This window comes from Balearica regulorum, chromosome 4 (genome assembly GCF_011004875.1).
Source record: "Balearica regulorum gibbericeps isolate bBalReg1 chromosome 4, bBalReg1.pri, whole genome shotgun sequence".
Lineage (NCBI taxonomy): Eukaryota > Metazoa > Chordata > Aves > Gruiformes > Gruidae > Balearica > Balearica regulorum.
Genome location: NC_046187.1, coordinates 34,708,154 through 34,727,854, shown reverse-complemented (window position 1 = coordinate 34,727,854; position 19,701 = coordinate 34,708,154). Strand labels below are relative to the sequence as shown.

The 19,701-nt window shown below is 38.9% G+C and overlaps 1 protein-coding gene across 1 annotated transcript in view; it reads left to right on the top strand.

Moving 5' to 3' along the window:
• Positions 1 to 19,701, top strand: part of DCHS2 (dachsous cadherin-related 2) — a 125,249-nt gene that overhangs the window by 70,196 nt on the left and 35,352 nt on the right. Inside the window, exons 4-8 of the mRNA XM_075750684.1 lie at positions 8,595 to 8,831; positions 10,218 to 11,237; positions 12,671 to 12,858; positions 13,309 to 13,408; positions 19,365 to 19,522. Coding sequence (XP_075606799.1) covers positions 8,595 to 8,831; positions 10,218 to 11,237; positions 12,671 to 12,858; positions 13,309 to 13,408; positions 19,365 to 19,522 — 1,703 coding nt within the window. The remainder of the gene's footprint in view (positions 1 to 8,594; positions 8,832 to 10,217; positions 11,238 to 12,670; positions 12,859 to 13,308; positions 13,409 to 19,364; positions 19,523 to 19,701) is intronic.

Genomic DNA, 19,701 nt, shown 5'->3' with positions numbered 1-19,701 from the left:
ATAAAATCCAATAGAATTGACCATCTACAAAGAGAAAAATTCCTGCAAGCTATGTGCCAAAAACGCAACTGTGCAATAGTGGGATGGCACGTGTACTTGAGATTCATTGTGTATGATACAGTGCAAAGTATTTACTAAAATCCTCTAGCACACTCCCCTTTCTTGTAGTCAAGTCAATGTCACATCTCAGAAACAGAAGAACACACCAGATGAGACAAAGAGCAAAATGGCATTGCATAAATTGTGTGGGCTGATAACGAGAAAAATAGAGAAAAGGAAAAAAAATATGCCCAAACCACCCATTTTGGAGGAGAGGTATAACATGAGATTTGTATAGTAAAGTTCAGACCATCAGCACTTTTCTTTGTTAGAGGCTGTATGGGTCTGAAGTACAGATGTACTTAAAGTACTTCATATTCTCAGTTAACCTAAAGAAAAGAAGAAAGCGGCAGGTCACACAGAGCAGATAACCTTGGCAAATGCCTTCATGCTGTTGGGCTGTTAAAATGAACATAGTAAGGGAGCATATGTAGTAGAAAATCAGTGTGTGAGGATTAAGATGAGCATATGGAATGTTTTGTTATGCTCTTAATAAAAGAACAGCAAATACATCTTACTGGGCTTATATTAGGCTTCATTCTGTACCTGTGCAGGAAACATGCATCTTTTGGTACAGTGCCTTCAAAGAACTATCATCTCTGGTTACCATGGCAGTCGAGTTTTGTTACCAGGTTGTGCATTGACCTATTTTTGGATCTGCAGACTGGCAGCTTGATTGAAAAGGTCCTTGATGAAAAAGATGTTTTTTGGAAAACTTCAGTAAGCTAAGCAAGCAAAGGTGACCTGGTAGGATGGTGCAGCAGTGCTGGAGCAGTGTACAGTGTGTGGGGAAGGCTCTGCCTTTGTCTTAGAAAATACAGCAGTTCACGAGGCCAGAGTCCTGCCTGCTTATAGGTGTATGCTTTGATTTTTGGTGTGGGTTTTTTTAAAGCTCATTTTTAACGTGGAAGCGTTCTCTTTGTATGTAGTCAGACAACAAACATACTCCGAGTTACTATTATGTCAGATTAAAGGAAACAAAACAAGGCAGAACCAGAAGAAATCTCCTTGCAACAGCAAATTATGTCTCTTTGGTTATATGCTGCTTTACTGACAAATTAGCATGTTGGGTTTTTTTCCTGTTAGGGAAGAATTATTTAAACGTATAATAGTACAATATAGAGAAAGCTGCATCAAAGTAAATTCTTGTTTTTTCTGTATTAAGTTTAGTTTTAATGTCCCATGGTGAGTCATAAAACCTTTGTTGTACTAACATTAGCATTGTACTAAGCAAAAAGAAACCCCACAAACCCAAACCTTAGTCCTGTCCTGTGAGGTTTACAGTAGGTTGAAATAGTGAGACAGCAATGGAGTAACATGACAATCAGTCAGTTCGGTATCTCTAGGTTGCTTTTCATACACACTGTAGAAAATGAGAGAGTTTTTGTGGAGCTGAATGTTAGATTTGACAGTATTCTGAAGAATATGTAGCAAATATAAATGTGTTGACAATTTGAGGGGGGTTTATGTTGAAATTTAAAATGGGAGGAAAAGGATCAAGGAAAATGTTTCATTTGCCTTGAATGTTAAAAATAAAGGAAATGTAACAATAGATTCACGAAGTAAGCGAAGAACTGAAATCCCTAACAGTTTAGTGATTGCTGTGGTCACCAGAAAGATCCAGTTGAGTTCTTCCTTTGGTTTGGGCAACATTGGATCTATTCACCTTGTGGTAGGTGTTGTAATCACCTCATTAAAATTGGAGTCATAGGACTTTTTTTACCCTATTAATATTAGGTTAAGAATTTTGGGCAAAGTGGAGCAGCCTCTCTGCTCAGAATAGCCAGAAGTTGCTGGGACTTCATTGCTAAAGCACTGCCGTTTCTTGCTAAATGGGAAGCGTGGGGCCGTTCTGTTGGCGACAGCTTGTTCAGAGTGCTACTGCCTGGCTTGTAACCTGGCAGGGGCACGTTCAGCTTGCTTTGCTCGCTCTTCGTTGAGAGCTTGTTCAGTGAAACACTCATTTTAGAATCATTACGAATTTGGTTTATTTGTCTGCAATTTTTCATGGGATTCATAAGCATTGCTTTAGGGTTATCCAGCATGTGAGGGCATTTACAGAAGATGCTTTATATGGCAGTTTTTTCCCTACTAAATAAAAAATCATGCTAACTTGTTTTGTAGTAAACTTTGAACCATGAATGGAAAGCACTACTGAAATATTAATATTGCCTGTAATTTAAAAAAAAAATGTAAAAAAACCAAAAGAAATTAGAGAATTTGAAATTTTGCTAGTGTTCAGATAGCAAATAGGCTAAATACTTCATCCAATAAGCTAGTAATGCAAATATAAGTACCACTTTCTATTTTTAAGTCCAGTCCTCTAGCTCGCTTCTTCAAGTTGCAGAATCGTGTTTAACGTATTCACAGTTAGATGGCAGAATGGAAGGCTGAAAGAGGCCAGCTTTACATGTTCCTTTACGTGCCCTGGAGCACTGGAGGCATGTGACCTCCTAAATTAGTGGACTATACTTTCTAGAGACAAAAAAATCTGCATCCCAAATAGTGCATTGTAAGACTTTGTCTGAAAAGTACTTGTGTAACAGAAAACTAAGCCTAGATGATACAAAAACATTCTAATACAAGACTCATTCCCTCTCTTGCCTGACATTAGAGGCAGACACTCAGGTGAATATTCTGCTTGTGAATAATGGAACTGCCTTAATTAGAAATTCATATTTTGTTGATGAATACTTCTTAGCTCATTAAAATTGTCTGTAACCGGTAGTATTTAAGAGTAGTGTTGTGCTTCTGGGAGAACCGCAGTGTTAAAACTGTGTATATTATCTTACAGATCCAGGTACTGGTTCCTTATGTTGCAGATTACCAACCTGGTTGGATTTGGATAAAGTGTTCTGGAATAGATTTTCACGTGCTAAGCAGAGTCTTATGATTAAACACAGTATGTTTACATAGTAGTGGTTGTAGAGACTAACCTATTTTATTTAGATTTCATTTTTTAGGAGGAAAACTATGAGTTTAGCGCAAGAATCTGCTAGAAAACATTCGTCAGTGCAGGGATATGAGGCTTCTGTAAAGTACAAATGTAGATAGGAGATTGATACAAGTTGAATTAGTTATTTGCTATGAAAACATTAAAATACTGAATACGTTCAAACTTGCAGTAGTCATTTTATTCACTGAAACTCAAAGCAGTGTTTGTGCCATGAAGATTAAGTTTTTTAAAGCCTTTTCCTGTAAGCTAAAGCTGCACATATTACAGCAGGTAGACTGTACATAAAAATGTAATTCCTCATTAATTCTTCCTTTTCCCCTGACAGTTATTAAACCAGCTCTTTGAACAGTGCATTTTGCAGAGGGTTGTTATGGTTACCATCAAGAACGCAGCTTCGCTAAAAAAGGTGCATTTTAAATACAGGTAAATCGCTAAAACTGGAACCTAAATGTGATGCTAAGATTAGAGGATGGGCAATGAGTCAGATAAAGTAAAATAGAAATGTCAAGCAGAAACACTATAGTTCTTCAGTAGAACAATACTGAGTTTAATGTTAATGCAAAGTGTACACCTAACTGCATTCACCTCTCAGAGGATCACCCTGTCTATGCTCATCCTGAAAATTTGTCTAACACATAAAAGGTGCATAAAAAGCAAAGGTGTACGTGTGTCTCCATGCTGAGAAGCCAGCATGCAAAGTTGGGAAGCCGGCATGCAAAGTTGGGCGAGACATGCTCTGAGCAGTGCTGACCCACTGACCTACACAGTATTAAACAGCAGATCCAGTGGCCAGCTTTGAAGGGGAATTGGGGTGATGAACTATACGCGCCTTTTTGCCATCTGCTTGCTGTCTGAGCTGTGTGTCAGGTCATGCCAGCTGGCCCATCCTGCGATATTTGTTGAAGCAATACTGCCATCATTTAAAGCTGTTAGGGTGTTCAGTTTCGTGGTCTTAGAGAACACTATTGATAGTTGTTGATTTTGTTCCTCTTGCTGTGTTCTAAAGTTGCTTTTTTATTTCATGAACAATGAGAAAATATTGGAAGCTATTTAAATGAGTACACAATCTATGCAATCCAGACTTTGTTATTGAAGGTAGTGTGTCCTGGTTTATATCTTTGCCTCTGCAGTGCTTGACTAGTGGACAATGTTTTGCTCACCTACAAATGGCTATAAACATAGGGCTAATTTTGATTTTCCTTACATGAGAACCCTGTGGAAAACCAGACAGTGATCAGCTATAGGTATGTGTGGTAACTATTGGGGTAACCAATACCATTTCTGCCGTACAAAAAGTGCCTTTGGTGAGTGAACCTACTTTGGTGATCTATACTGTTGTAATGTTAGGACTGAATACACGATCACAGAGAAGATCAGAAAATTATTTTTAAAGAATCATTATATGTAGGCCCTTGTCTCCAGCCTTTAACTCTTGAGAAACAGCACTTAGCAGCTAACCTGCCTGGGGAGTAGAAGTCATCTCAACAAAAATAAGAGCAACAAAATCAAGCCAGTGAGTGAGGAAGGATGAAGCAGGTCAGAGTTGGCAGTCATGATTTCGCCCTTCATTAGTGCTAGCTCTCACTGTACATTGAATTCCTGAAACCATTGTAACAATTTACAGACTGTTCTGCAGCAAAATATCATTAACTCCCAATGTGGCAATGCCGAGCTATCCTGTGCTGGTGCAGAGCTGTTCCCAAACTCAAGCCTGTGATGGCAGTTGCTGTCATGCAACCAGCATTGCAGATTCTGTCTAAAATGTGTATGCAAATCCTGATAGGCAGTCTTTGGGTCATGGTTTTCATTTATAAAGGTTAGAATCTGCAGTCAGTTACAGCTATGCAGGTCTAGTCAAGAAAATGAGGTTGCCAATGTGTAAGTGAGGCTGGATGTTAATGCTTCATCTGGTATGTAATTATATGATTGTTCACCTGTGAAGCAGAATTGATTCCAGCTTGCTCTCCTGCAGAATGAGGAATTACCAGAGGTGAAATCTTCAAGGCACTGCAATGCTATAAACAATAATTTTTTTAAAAATGAGAATTAAATGTTGTTAAAGGCAGTAGATAAGACCATCCATATATATGGGGAGCCAAGCTGAAAGAAAGAAGGTGGCATTGTTCGCACATTGACTTCTTAAAGTGGAACCACACTTGTGTCTGTGTGGTCCCCTGCTGGGAGCTTTGGTCTCGGTAAAATGTTCCTCGCAGAGGAGCTGTCTCATTATTCCCTTTCCATCATTAGCGTTTCTAGAAACTGTTTTTCATAATGGAAGAATATATTCTGTACCACAGCAACCTAATTGTCTTTTAAGTTCTCTGAAGCCACAAATTGCAGGCTGCAAATGACTATGGTAATAACAATAACAAGCCACTGTCTTTTCTTAGTTACAGAACAGGAAAGAAAAGAAAACCATGACTCGTCTTCAGCCTGTTATTTAGTGAGGCATACCTCTGAGTTTCACACACCGAATGTGTGACTTACACAGCTAGTTCCTGCTGTGTGCTTCTTGCATTTAGCCCCGTGTTTCTCCCTTTGCGATGTAGTACTAGGGGATCTCCTGCACCGCGCTTCAGGAGATGAAGTACACCTAGCCAGGCTGCTCTGAGGTATGCTGGCAGCTGCTTTTGACCCAAGCGGTCATGACTGTCCATTTTAGTCACAGTCTGGTGTTTTTACCTAACCATATAGAAGGTAGGATCCCAGATGCTGCTTACTTCTACAGCTTCTTTCCAGCTATATGATGCCATAACAGAGCCTTATGTGGCATGTGCCCCAACATATGGTAGAGCTGTCTCAAATGCCTGTATAGATTATATATCACCAGATGCAAAGCTAATGCCCAGTCCTACAAATGCTGAAAGAAACATAAAGTATATAATTCAAACTGGGTTATAAAATTTCCTGCATACTGCAGTTTTGAGACTGGAAGGAACCATATGGAAGACATACACTTTTTACTTGGAATCTGCCACTGTTCTTAGGGCGTCCCTGGTCCTGCAAGAGAGGACTGAGTTGGCGAGATGTACTTGCCTATTCCCTTCCCTCCCTAGGACACAGCAAAAGAATGAAGAGAGAAAGAAAAATATTTTGTCCATTTTCTTTTCTGTCTGCTTTCTGTAGCTGAACTGGCATGGACTGTGCTGTAAGCTGTCTAGGTCAGCAGAGAAGGAATTTTGGTTCTGAAATATTTCTGTTCCACCAGGTCTTCAGAGTTCCTGGAGTGGAGCACTGTTTGCTCCACCCTTTGCTAGGGGATGTTCTGAAGTCATTAGTTATTGCTTTGAGAGTAAGAATTTCAACATGATGCTTTTCTGTAGAAGTTTTTCGACTCTTTGCATACATCTTGAAGTATCCAAAATGTGAATGAGAAATTTTTGGCCTTGTCAATTGAAAAATACCAATTGGTCAAGTTAGTAAAATACAGTCCACTTGATGGGTTTCATTTAATTTGACATTGATGGTATTGAAAATCCATGTTTATATGTTTAACCTCTGGAAAAAGAGGTTAAAACCGCTTTTCCTTCAAGCTACAGTTGCTCAGATTACCTCAGGAAATGCCAAAGGTTTATGTCCTTGGAAGACTACTTTGTTGAGCTGTCTAACTAATCGTAAACCAAATCATCAGAAGACAAAACAGAAAAAAAAAAGGCCAAAATAAGGTTGATTCTTGGAAGTGCATCAGTTATTGGTATAGGAACTGGATCAGCAATGAATTCTGAATCCATCTGTATCTGAGTTTTTACTGTGGTTTGTCACATTGGAATAGGTGTCCTTTGCTGTTAGTGGAAAGCATTCTTCCTTGATCCTGAAGACCCTTTGAATGCATTTTAAGCATGCCAAGACACAGTTTGTTACTGTAATGTTCTGGCAGTATAATTGGAAAGTCTAGTGCATGCACATTTGAATATTTATAAGGATTTTATGTATTTTCCATTATTCCACCTAAAAATGCATTGTAGCAAATTAGTGTTGTGGCTTCAAATTAGATTTTGAGAAGATATATTGTATTTGAATTATGCACTGATTATCTTAAGGCGCTTAGTGTTAAATGCTATTTTTACCCTGTCTGACGAATAGGGCCACTAAATGTCTGACTTGAATGCCAAACGTTATCCCTACTAAACCTGTTTTAAGAGCCAGGAAATTACAAAGGTAGCTCAAAGTTTAAAGATTTGGTTTTACTGGGCTGCTGGAGGTTTTGTGTCTTCACCAGCTTCTACAAAAAGCACAGGTGCTTTCTTAAATATACCTGTTGACATGTAGAGAATTGTCCCTATTAGTTGAATCACTTGAGTTTACCACAGCCTTACTACTTAGCTTACTGCAATTTTAGCATTTAGTGTATATTTAATTAAACTCAGTCATTGCCAAGAAGAATTTTCTTGCATTTAACCTTTTGTCTTCATTTTCATGTTGAAAACTTTACTTTACAAATAGCTCTCTGTGTGTTGCAAAATCTGTGACCACCAAAGGGTCTTAGAATATTGAGGGATTTGTGCCACCTCAGAGTAAGTGAAAGTGTTCTTCCTCCTGCTCAATGATAGAGAAGATGATGAAAAAGGTAAGACAAAACAGTATTAATTCTCCCTAGGACATAATTATGTTTCCTTATTCCATCTCTTACCTGGCTGAAAGTGCCTGGTCTTCAACTGTGTACCTCAGGTTATAATTCAGTTACACAATTTATGAACTAACAAACATACTATGATCTGCTATATTATGTGTGCTCCCCTAAATTTTCTGAGTATTCATGTTCACTTCATCTAGATGAGACATTTCAGAGTGCTCTAAAGGGAAATGCTTTATATCTTAATTTATAAATCCTTAATTTCCTTGCAAAGGACAATGAATAACTGTCACAGAACAATTAATAAGTATCGGTTTTGAATAATTGTTGTAGGCCATTATGAACATTCCATATAGCACTATAGCTATGGTTTGGGTGTAATTCTCATTGCTGAGACTGAAGTCTGCACTGAAAGCTTTCTTTGAAGTTCATACAAGCTTTTACTGTAGAAGAAAATGGGACAGGATTCCTGCCATGTTCATTCTTCCTATCCGTACTACCATCTTAGGTAATTATAGTTAGATGTGGGTGTCTGTAGTAATATAGTGAGTATTTGAAAATTGGGCGTAATTATCTGATATTACTAAAGGCTTATTTTAGCAGTCAGAAGAGAATGTATTTGGAGACAGCTAGTATCATTCATCAGAGTTAAAGGATGAAAATGTATTTATCTTGAGGAAGGCACATCCAAAGTTCTGTATTTCTGGACAGAGCGTTGCATTTTCTTTTCAAAGAATTACTTATTTCATATAGTTTATATAAAAAGTAAATTGTAGCAGGTTGCAAATTCAATAGACCTTGGAATTTACTATTAAATGGTATTTTACTGGAAACTTGTGATCTGACATCAGGCGATTGCTTCTCAGATGCTTTTCACAGAGCCCACTGCTCCTAAGATTTGTATTTTGGGGCTTCAGCCCTGTTTGTGTGGATGTTGTATTTGGGGACTTTTCTATATACTTTCAGGAATTATTTACCTGATCTCAACTCTTGGCCAGCTGACACATTCTGTGCTCTTCTTGACTGTTTCTGCGCGGGATGGAGGTGGCCTTCCCTCTGCCACCAATGCAGCTGTCACAGTAAACATCCTTCAGACTGCTTCAGCCCCTGCAATATTTGAGAGATCGCGGTACACTTTTTCTGTTCCTGAAGATGCACCTGAAGACAGCCTGATTGGCACTGTAAAGGCCAGAGAGCCTCCAAGTAAGTAAGTTGCATGCTCAGAGGTTACATTGCATTTTTGTTGTGACCACTAACTGGAAATATCTGTAGATAATTATTTTTATTTAAATTTTCATATTATTCATTCAGTCTGTTGAGCATTAAATAGTATTTACTGTTGGTATTTACAACCTGCTGTATCAGGATGCTCTTTATAACAAATGGAGATTCATGGTGGTCTTGGTGGACCACCTCTCCTTGGTGGTCCTTGGGCTTGGCAACTGCCTCCATTTTCTTCCAGATGGATTTCTATAATTGTGAATGGGGAGATGGGAAGCATGTTGTGAAAGTGTAAGGAAGGGAGGAAGGGTTTGTGTGACGGTATGGCTTGTGTTAAAGCGTTAATCATGCAAGACAAATCTCACAGCAATACTCATGAGCAGAGAGTATTCGGAAGTTTCAGAGAATCTATCTGAAGTGCTGCTGAAAAAACAAACCCCAAAACAACAAAAAAACCCTCCAAACAAAACACAAATACCGCCCCCCCCCCCCCGCCCCATTTTCCCAAATTAAGTGGTGAAGTCCAGATGAATGTTTATGGGACCTCTCAAAAATGTATTTAATCCATTTGGTTTCCATATCATGTTTAGAGGGAAATGGGTTAGCTTCTGCCAGGCTTTAGCCGTAAAAGACCCTGTCCTGAGCCATATGGATTTGGTTCTTAGGCAGGGCAGTGGGAGCCATGAGTCCACGTACCAGTTTGATGATAGATCTGTACATGTCAGGTGGTAGAGGCAGAGGTTTTACAGAAGTTTGAGTCAGGTCCTCCCATTTTCTCCTTCTTGGAAGGAGAGCGCATTGACCACTGTCCTCAGGTAGCACCTGTGGAGTGGCCTTGATAATAAGCCTGAACCTTTAGATAGCTTTTGCTTTAGGTAGCATCTGGTGTGTAAGGATATAGCAATGGTCATCCATGAACAAACAGTAAGTTTGGTAAAATGCAGTTCTTTCAGAGAATTGCCACCTGTTTCATTCCTTGCTATAGTGAATGACTGTGTGTAGTGAAATTACTCCCATAAGATTAATTTATCAGAGTGCTTTTTCTATATTTTAGATCAGGGAAAAATAAGAGACTATTATACTATTTTCCCTATAGAGTTTTATCATACTGGTGAGATGAAAATCAAATGGTGCACAAGTGGACAAACTGTATACAGTCAGATCAAGTCTGTGCAGTATTTATTTTACTGAAGGGCTCTAGGGACAGGAAGAAGGAAGCATAAAAAGCCCAAGAAAGTCAAACATCTGTGTAGCTTACATCTATTCTGCTGAATTTAACAGCATGCATTCTTCACAGATGTTTCTACCAGTCTTCATGTTATCGCTTTAATATTTTTTTACATTTATTGTTGTTATTTCCATTTCTAGATTCTCTAGAAGTGGTTTCTTACAGAATTTCCTCTGGTGATCCACATGGAAGATTCTCTATTGACCCGCGGTTTGGTATCATCCGCACCAAAAACCAGCTTGACCATGAAACTCAGTCTGTTATGGTGCTCACCATTCAGTCACAGTTGGGTAACTCCCCTGTCTATAGTAGCACCCAGGTCAACATATCTGTGATAGATGTTAATGACAATCCTCCAGTATTTCTTACCAAATCTGATAAGGTAACTATTTCGCATACCCAGCCACCTGGCACTGCTGTCTACATTGCTCATGCAGAAGACAAAGACAGTGGCCTAAATGGAGCAATCAAATATAGTATTGCAAGCAAGCAGTCAAATGCATTTAGCATTGATCCAAGCCTTGGAGTAGTTAACCTCACCAGAGCAGTGTTTGCAGATAAGCAGCAGGAACATACTCTACGCATAGCAGCTGAAGACAGTGGAAGTCCTCCCCTGACTTCTTTGCTGATGTTGACAGTGATTATTGAAGAGCAGAAGATGGGCCCTACTTTGGTTTTTCAAAACTTGGTGTATCAAGTAGAAATAAGTGAAGCTACTTCTCCAGGTGCCCGAATCCTTCAGGTTCAAGCCCACTCACTTGATCCACACAGTGTTTCCTCCAAGCTGACATATTCCTTAGAGCCTAGCACAGATTCTGTTGCATTTGGAATCAGCTCTGAGACTGGTTGGATTTATCTTCAGAAACGTTTGAACTATGAATGTGCACAGATACTAAGTTTTAGAGCCCTGGTCAGCACCTCTGAGGATGAAAACCTCAGGCAAAATGCAAGTACATCGATAATAGTTAATGTCCTGGATGAAAATGATAATTCTCCCATATTTATGCGTGAGAACTACTTCTTTGAAATGGAGGAAAATCCAATTCCCAGAGGTGTGATTGGCACCGTTACAGCTATTGACAAAGATTCGGGACGAAATGGACAACTTTCCTATTTCCTCTTGTCTGATGGAAAGTATTTCAAGATGAATTCCAACACAGGTAGCATTTTATGATTTGTAATCTGCCTAATATTGCTTTTAGAAAGGAACCTTCCCTAAGGGAATGGAAGTGAAAAGCTTTCAGGAACTGCTGTGAATCTCTTGGGTGGATATGTGAATATTCTAACTCAGAGCTTCACAATTTGTGGAATGAAATAAATATAATACATGTTCATGAAGAATGAACTAGCCCTTAGGATTTGATTTTTTTCATGACTTCATTCTGGTCACTTGGTCATAAGTTTCAGTGTTTGTAACAAATTAAAAGAAGGACTTTTAAGTTATAGCTTCAGTAGTTCATATGAGGAGCTTAATTGCTTGTGATCAAGTGCAGTTGAAAAGTACAGATCATCCATAAATAACTGTGAAGGTAACTATGACATTTGACAGTTATAGCGATTTAAAGTATTTGTGAAAACTCCTGTAAGTTACATCAAAACTGAGTTCTTGTTGTACATGGCACCACAGAAATCAAATTGGCTGAGAGAAATTTTTCATGGCACAGGGTGTGCTCTGCAGTGAATCTCAAATGCCTTGAGTAATAAATACTATATCCACACAGTATAACACCACAGAACGCAGCATGGAGAGCCCAGAGGAAGGTAATCCTGTAAGGAACGCAGGCACTGTAAATAATGTGGTTTAGCAACATGATACGTAGCGAGTAAAAATCTGCTGTTTAAAATGCCTGTTCCCATATGTCCACGTTTCTGTTCAGTACGTTTATGGAAGTGATAGGTCAAGGGGCAATGGCTTTAAGCTGAAGGAGGGTACATTTAGATTAGATACTAGGATGAAATTCTTCACTACGATGGTGGTAAGACCAGTACTGGAACAGGTTGCCCAGAGGAGCTGTGGATGCCCTTTCCCTGGAAGTGTTCAAGGCCAGGTTGGATGAAGCTTTGGGCAACCTGATCTAGTGGAGGGTGTCCCTGCCCATGGCAGGGGGGTTGGAACTAGGTAATCTTTTACGTTCCCTTCCAACCCAAACCATTCTATGATTCTGTGAAGTTTAAAGGCAAATAGAGTACTAGGAGTTAACCAAGAAGATCTTAAAATAATATGTGGTTATCTGTGTGAAGGACTTTGGTCAACCACAAATCTACAGCTATATTAAGTATGGTTGAGCAGATGGAGAGAAGATTGGGTCAGATTTATTCACTGGGTCTACCAGAATGCGTAGGAGACATAAGGCTTCTTGATTAATGTATAGACATTGTGTTGAGAATTTCCTAACCTAGAGGCATAATAAAGGCCATTTGTCAGCAGTTAAAACCCTGTGCTCATATATTATCTGTCCTGAAGTGTGGTGAAGAAAAGACCAGATGGATTGCTTTGGAAGGTCAGCACGTTGGTTCATACTGTTTTATACCTTTGCTCTGGGGCATCTGCTGTGCAGTGAAGGATGTAATATTAATTTTCTTTGTCCATCAGGTGAAATTATAAACTGGGTTGCACTGGACCGTGAAAAACAAGCTCACCACCAGCTGACCGTGCTAGTGACCGACCACGGGTCACCGCAGCTTAATGCCACAGCAGCCGTGTACATCACGGTGAGGGACGTCAACGACAACAAGCCCCTATTCCCTCAGGTGGCGCCCGGGCAGGAGCTGCACCTCAAGGTGGGTGCTGCCGGCAGGGATGTGCTGCCTTGCTCTGAGCACCACCCTGTGGCAGGAGCCCAAACCCCCTGTCCTATGTAATAGTACGGCACTGAAATGGAAGCGTAAACCATTCGTTATTTAGACTCGGGTATATTTGGGGATTTCAAAATTTATCAAATGATTTCACTTCTCCTTCTTGTATACTGTGAGATGTAAAGGATATACACATATAATTTTATTTATGTATGCAGTACAATCTCTTTTAATATCTGACTTCTGAGTCTGCTGTACTAAAGACTTTTCAATTATTTAACCATTTCCTGAAATGCTCTTTAGACTGACTGTAAACATTACTGAAATGGAAAATAGACCAAGAGCTAAACTTTTGTGTTATGGAAAGGAATTTATTTTAAGGCTCGCTGTTATCCATGTATATTTGCAAATTATTTATAAACTGCTTGATGACAGGTTTTGGAAGGGCAGCCATCAGGGACATTTATTACCACTGTCTTTGCAAAGGACTTTGATTCTGGAAACAACGGTGTGGTATTATATTCAATAGAATCAGGTAAGAATTTAAAGTGTTATTTGTAAGAAAAGATACATTCAAATAACTAGAGTTTTAGAGATGCCATGTATACATACAGGAAGATGGCTGTGTAAATAGAAATGAGGACCATTATATGTCTTGTGAAGTATCAGAGGTGCAAGCAGCTATGTCTCCTCCTTTCCCCCTCTGCTCCATCTTCCCAGGGGTTTGGTTGCTTGTGTGGCCAGCCAGAGAGTGTTCTAAAAGCACTCAGAAAAGATTGGGACCATGATCTTGTACTGTACAGTTTAGTGTTTCAGTCAGTTAACATCTTAAAGGAAAGATGATCTCCCTTTTCCCATGACCAATTGAAAATTTTCCTGCTAAAAGAGCAGTTCATGACAGTCTGAGACAGGGATCAGAAGGATCAGCAGATAATCTGGGCAAACAATGAGGCTTGTGGTTTTTAGTTCATGTTTCACCCTTTGTTTAGCACTGTGTTAGCCTGACATAGTGTGGCCACTTAAAAACACTTCTCTTGAGTTTTCCCTTTAATTCCTACATGTAGTAGTTCACTTCTGGGGTATGCTATAGGATCCAATTTTGTTTGCAGTGAAATCACTAACAGAGCAGCCCTAAATTAGAACATGAGTGGGACTGGGACGTTAATACTGGTAAGAGACATAGATGTGATCTCTGGTTTTGTCACATGCCATTTGCTACACTTTTACACAAGAGACAACTCTGTCTATAACCAGCGAGGAAAACATGACTGTTCCTACTGCTTTGATGCACTATTGGTTCAAAGCAGCAAGAGGTGCCAAGGACAGAACTATTCCTTTTATTGCGGTACTTGCTCAATTCTACCAGCTTAATGTAATCAACACCTTTTAAGCTTGGTATTTGTATTTGTAGTCTGTGGTCATTTGCACATAGAGCATACTGTTTCATCAGACCAAGAAAACATTTGCAATATTCCCATCCACTCAGTGCATTTCCTCAGGTGTTCTTTCTGTGTAGGCAGAGCTCATATATGAGCTTGGTTGGTTTAAACTCATTACAATTATTTGTCGCAGAGTAAAGAACAAAATACTGCAGAGCTACATTACTCCTCAGTCTTAAAGAGCAAAAGAATCTGTAAGCTCTGGTTGCCAAGGCTGAAATTACCAAAAGATTCCCATGGATTATGTTATGCTGTGTCTTTACGTACCCTTTTGATTTCTGTGGGGTAATGGAAGGACTTTAAGATCCAAATCCACAAGGGTAGGAGAACTAACTCTGCTCTCTTCCACCAAAAGATACTAAAAAAAAATAATAAAAAAAGAGACAGATGTTTAACAACTCTATTGAAAATTTTGCAATTGAAATATATGTAGATAATAAAAGACACTGGGGTCGGTTTATGGCCATACTTTTATTGCCTTAATTTGGATACAAGTGACTGCCTCTTCCAGGGGGAATTGTAGAGAATCATAGACTTCTTCATTGTGAATAATAAGATTTTGCACTTAATGATCCCCCTTAAGAAAAAGGGAATGAGTAGTACCCAACCCTTTGTTTGAAGGGTGATGGCCAGGCAACACGGGAAGTGTTCTTCAGGGGTCTCTGTTGGTCTGTATATTTAACTATATCCCCTTCCTTCAAACAGCACATTGGATTTTCTTACTGGCTTCATTGTAGAGCCCCAAAGGGGAGTAAGTAAGAGTTCAAATTATAAACATGACTAGCAACACAAAATATGACTGGTCTTGCAAATGCAGTCTCTAGAAAGAACAAAAGGATAAAAACAGCAGCAAAAAAAACACTAAAAGAGCCCTCCCAGCCTTGGAACTAGATATTTTCCCGATAAACAAATCCAGAAACAGCTGAGCTTCTCTGATACTAATTTTTGTTGTTGTTGTTGGTTGGCTCACAGCCTTTAACATCTGGTCTTCTGTTTCATGGTGAAGTTCTTGCCTGGTTTATATTTAAAATAGTATTTTCTAGTTCTGGGACATCGTTCAGTACTAAATATGAAGAAGAAATATGATCTGATTTACAGCCATGTTTGTTGAACACAAAGACATCAGGTTAACTGGAGGACTGCATGCAGACCAGTGCTCTTTTCAACAGCTGAGGGACTGCCACAAGATTAAGAGCTTTGAGTGCCAGTGTCAGCTGTTCAGCTTGAAGAGTCACCGGGTAATTTTTAGTGTTCTTGAGACCTAAAGAAATGCCAAGATAGCAGCAATAGATTAAGTGATGCAGGAGGGCTAATGACGCATGCCAACAAATTATGTAAGGAAAAATCTGTAAAAGAACAACAGATGAATTTTAGCCTTCAGAAGAGAAGTGTTTCCTTCAAAATGCATCTCCCTCTTCCCAGAAAATAAAAAAAAAATAATCCTTAGGCATTCATGTGCATGGAAATGCATCATCGTATGGCCATACCTCCACTTTTGTGTTATCACTGAGAGAGTAACCTAATTCAGAGGGAGGTGAATTCCTTAGTGATGCTGGCAATTGCAAAGTGATTTGCTTGGCCTTCTTTACAACTGTCAATAGGTTATAGTATAGCATTTGTGCAAAAATTAGTCTATATTTATAGTGCATCATAGCTATTGCATTGTGTGTTATGCCTCCACTTTGTCAGTGCTAGTGTTTTACATTTATGTTTGGACCAACTCTGCAGACACACTAGCACTTGACCACCAGAGTGCTAGGAGAAACCTAGTTTACACAGCTAACACACACAAAGTGGCAAGTTTTGTATGTATGTCTGTGGACAAGCGCTTGTTCTCTAGGGTGATTTGCAAGCAGCGTGCAGGGAGCATTCCTAGACTTGCAGAGGGCTGTGTTTCTACAGCAGCCCCTCAGTATTCAAGCTCTTTTGGAGCCATGGCACCGCCACCTTCTTTTCTGTTAAGAGAAACAACTTTTCTTTCATCTCAAAGGAGAATGAGATGGCCAAGGCACTAAGTATTTTAAAACCGAGGAAAGATCAGTTCTTCAGGAAAGTAGGTAAAAATACATAGCTAACTATCACTGCATACTGAGGTCACAAATATTGGACAAAACTCGAGTGTTTACTTTCTGTCTGCTTTCTGGACCATTTTGTCTAAATGGTAGTCCCTGAAAGGCTTTAATGTTCTGCCAAAGTTTACAGCCACACATTGCCTGCGGTTTCTCAGGTCATCTTTTTTTTTTCTTTTTTTTTTTTTTTTTTTTTGTCCAAAACTGCACTTTCTGTGATTATGTTTGAGAACACAGAGTTGAGAAAGTACCTGGGCTTTGGAGAACCTCATGTAAATGAAAGCCTGGTCAATAGGTTGAACGATGCAGAGGTGGAAAATATGAGTGAAAAAGCACATCCATTTACTGGTAGGTTAGAGTTGCAAGCACAGATTGGGGCCATTAGAGTCTAGTTATCAAGAAATTTAATTTTTTTCTGTTCCATGCTTTATCTACTCTTCTCAATTTCCTTCTTTCTTACCCATTTCTCTTATACTTTCTTCCTTTTCATACAAAAAGGAACATATTTAGGGTGTATGATATAAGCAGCAGTTGCCTAATACAGCTGACTTAAAGATGAAAGCTGAGCAAAAGTTTCTCGAAGTGCAGAGACCATGAGCTTTTAGAGCAACGACTGACATGCTCTTTGAGTGTAAAACTTAAAACCACCTTTTCCCTTATTCCTCACTTTGAACTTCCAAAAGAATGAGGAGGAGGGTTTGGAGTGTATTTAGAAAGTGAGCAAGCTACCACTCACATGCACTTGCCCTTTGTAATCTTGGGCAAAAGTATTCAAAAGTGGTCTATCTCTTCTCTTAGTACATGTCATCTTAGCATCTATTAAATCAGTTGAAAAGCAAGATCTGTCTTTAGGTAGGCTCTTGACATTCAGAAATGGAAGAAATTGCTTTAGCTACAAAACGTAGTATAAAAGTTCAGTTAGTCTTTCTGTAGATGAAGGGAAATCCATTTCATAAGAGTTTCTTTTCTTGACGTTTTTTTCTGATTTGGAACCAAATGGCTACACTTTGAAATGGTCCATGAATAAATTTTTAAAAGACTGATAAGAATACCAGAAAAATAGAAATACGATTTTTCAATTTTGACTGTCTTTATAGTACAGTACCAAGTCCTCATAACCTCCTGCTCAGATTGCAGTTGTGTGCTTGCAATGTTTTTGTTCTCTGATTTTATTTTATTTTTTTAACTATTTTTTGGTTATGTTTGGTAACTGTAGCTCCGTTTTGGTAGAAGAATGAAGGGCATAGTTTTGTGCACTTCTATTTACTGTTTTCTTTTTTTTTTTTTTGTTAGTTCTCCCTATCAGTTATTTTAAATGTCAGTTTTAGCAAAATGTTAAAAATACATGCATGCAATTTACATTGTGTTCTGTTTTTCGTATCTCTTTTGCCTTTTGCTTAGCTGGGATTTTGTGTCATGAAACATTATATGGAAAAAAATAGTGTATCTGTGAATGTAGACATACTGTTGGGACCTAAACCAGGAAAGTAACTGAAAGCTATTTATGAAAACAGTAATATAGCAGCATTAATATTTTGAAACTATCATGAAAAATGCAGAATGTAGGACTGTCTCATTCCATATAATTGTCTCTACGTATTATTTCCTTTTGTTGGCAATTTCCTCGTTACGTTCCAGACTGCACGAGTCAACCCAGAAGGGACTCGTGGAGCATTAGAAACCTGTGGTCAGGCAAAAATAGCAGAACAGTACTGGAAAAAACTCCTATTTGTTGATTGTGAAAACCCTGTTTTCTAACTAGCTTGCTCACTGTTTGTTCAAATTCTACAGGTGCAAATATTTTACAGTTGCAGGTAAGGCGATTAAATAAAAAAATCTATATGTATCTAAATACACATCTATATGTGCAGCTAACTAATTTGCATGTGCAGATTTGGAGAACATAAACAGCTTCATGCTCACTTAAGTGCCTATGGACATATAGTTCTTTATGGGTGTTTTGTGTACTACATCTGCACTGAATTTATTTTTACCACAGTTGCTTATTAGAATAGCAGCTGTTGTACTACATGACTTTATTTAACCCACTAGCACACCTTATTAAAAATTCATATAGCAAAAAGTTGTTTGCATAGTATTTTAAGAGGCAAGCAGTTATGACAAATTTGATTTTCTGTTTCTGGTAATGTAGATAATAATAAATACATGTAATGTAGATAATAGTAATAGATACTTTCCCATTTTACTAAAAATCGGAAAGTATTTGTATTGCATTCCTTGGAAATGGGGGAGAAGTCACAAAGACCTATTTACTCATCTATGGTAGAATTTTTCTTTGCAACTGTAGAATCAATGTAATATGATATAGCTACTACTAGTAATTTGAACTAGAACTGGCTTGTTATAAGCATGCGGCCAGTCTTTGATGAAGGATGAAAGCATAATTTCCAATATTCACATGTTGCTTTGCAACAACTTACTGTAAAATTTTAGCTACCCTGGTTAGCTCCTGGTTCAGAGCACAGGCAGGGCAGGTGGCATCACTGCAGTTACGATGTCTTAGGGGTAGATCGGTCTCTTTGCTGACCTGTAGTCTGCGAGGGACGTGAGCCAGCTGTGTACCCAGCATCAATTGACCCTTCACGCCAGCTCAGAGACTAAGACTTAATTCTTTCTCTGGCCCTGCCTGCCAACTTAGGTTGGAGATAGGAGTACCAGTCCTGGGGTGCCTGCCTGCTGCTCACACTGCTGATGTAACGTCGGTGCAAAAGCGAGCAGTGGCTTTGATACTCCATAGCATTACTCTGGATTTAGAAAGCTACAGAGAGAAAGTGGTTTGTAATAACTATGTACTCAATGAAGGAAGAAGAGGTGAACCAAATGAGCCAGAGAGCTCTAAATGAGTGCAGTGGGTTCCCTTTCCTCTGGCTCCAGCTCTTTCTTACTCATTAATTGCTGTGGCAGTACTAAGGAGGCAAGCTGAAGAGATCTATAATAATTGATATTCATTTTTTCCCTGTAGAAGATGATGTAGGATACTTCCAGATTGATGCTGTCAGTGGGGAGTTAAGAACAACCCGGTCTCTGTCACATGCTGAGAGATCAGACTACAGAATGATGGTCACAGCCACGGACCAGGGGATGCCATCACTTCAAGGACATGCTGCTGTTTACATCCAGGTACTGGTTTGTTGTACAGATAGGAAAATTAGGCTAGCTACTTAGGTTTTTTGAAAAAAACAATTTTAGGAGAAGCTAGGGAAATAAGCTGAAGGAAGGAAGAAGTTCAAAATTATAAGCACCTTGTCTCAAAATTTTCTTTAGCCATTTTTTCCGTTGAGGGAGGAAATAAGAGGGCA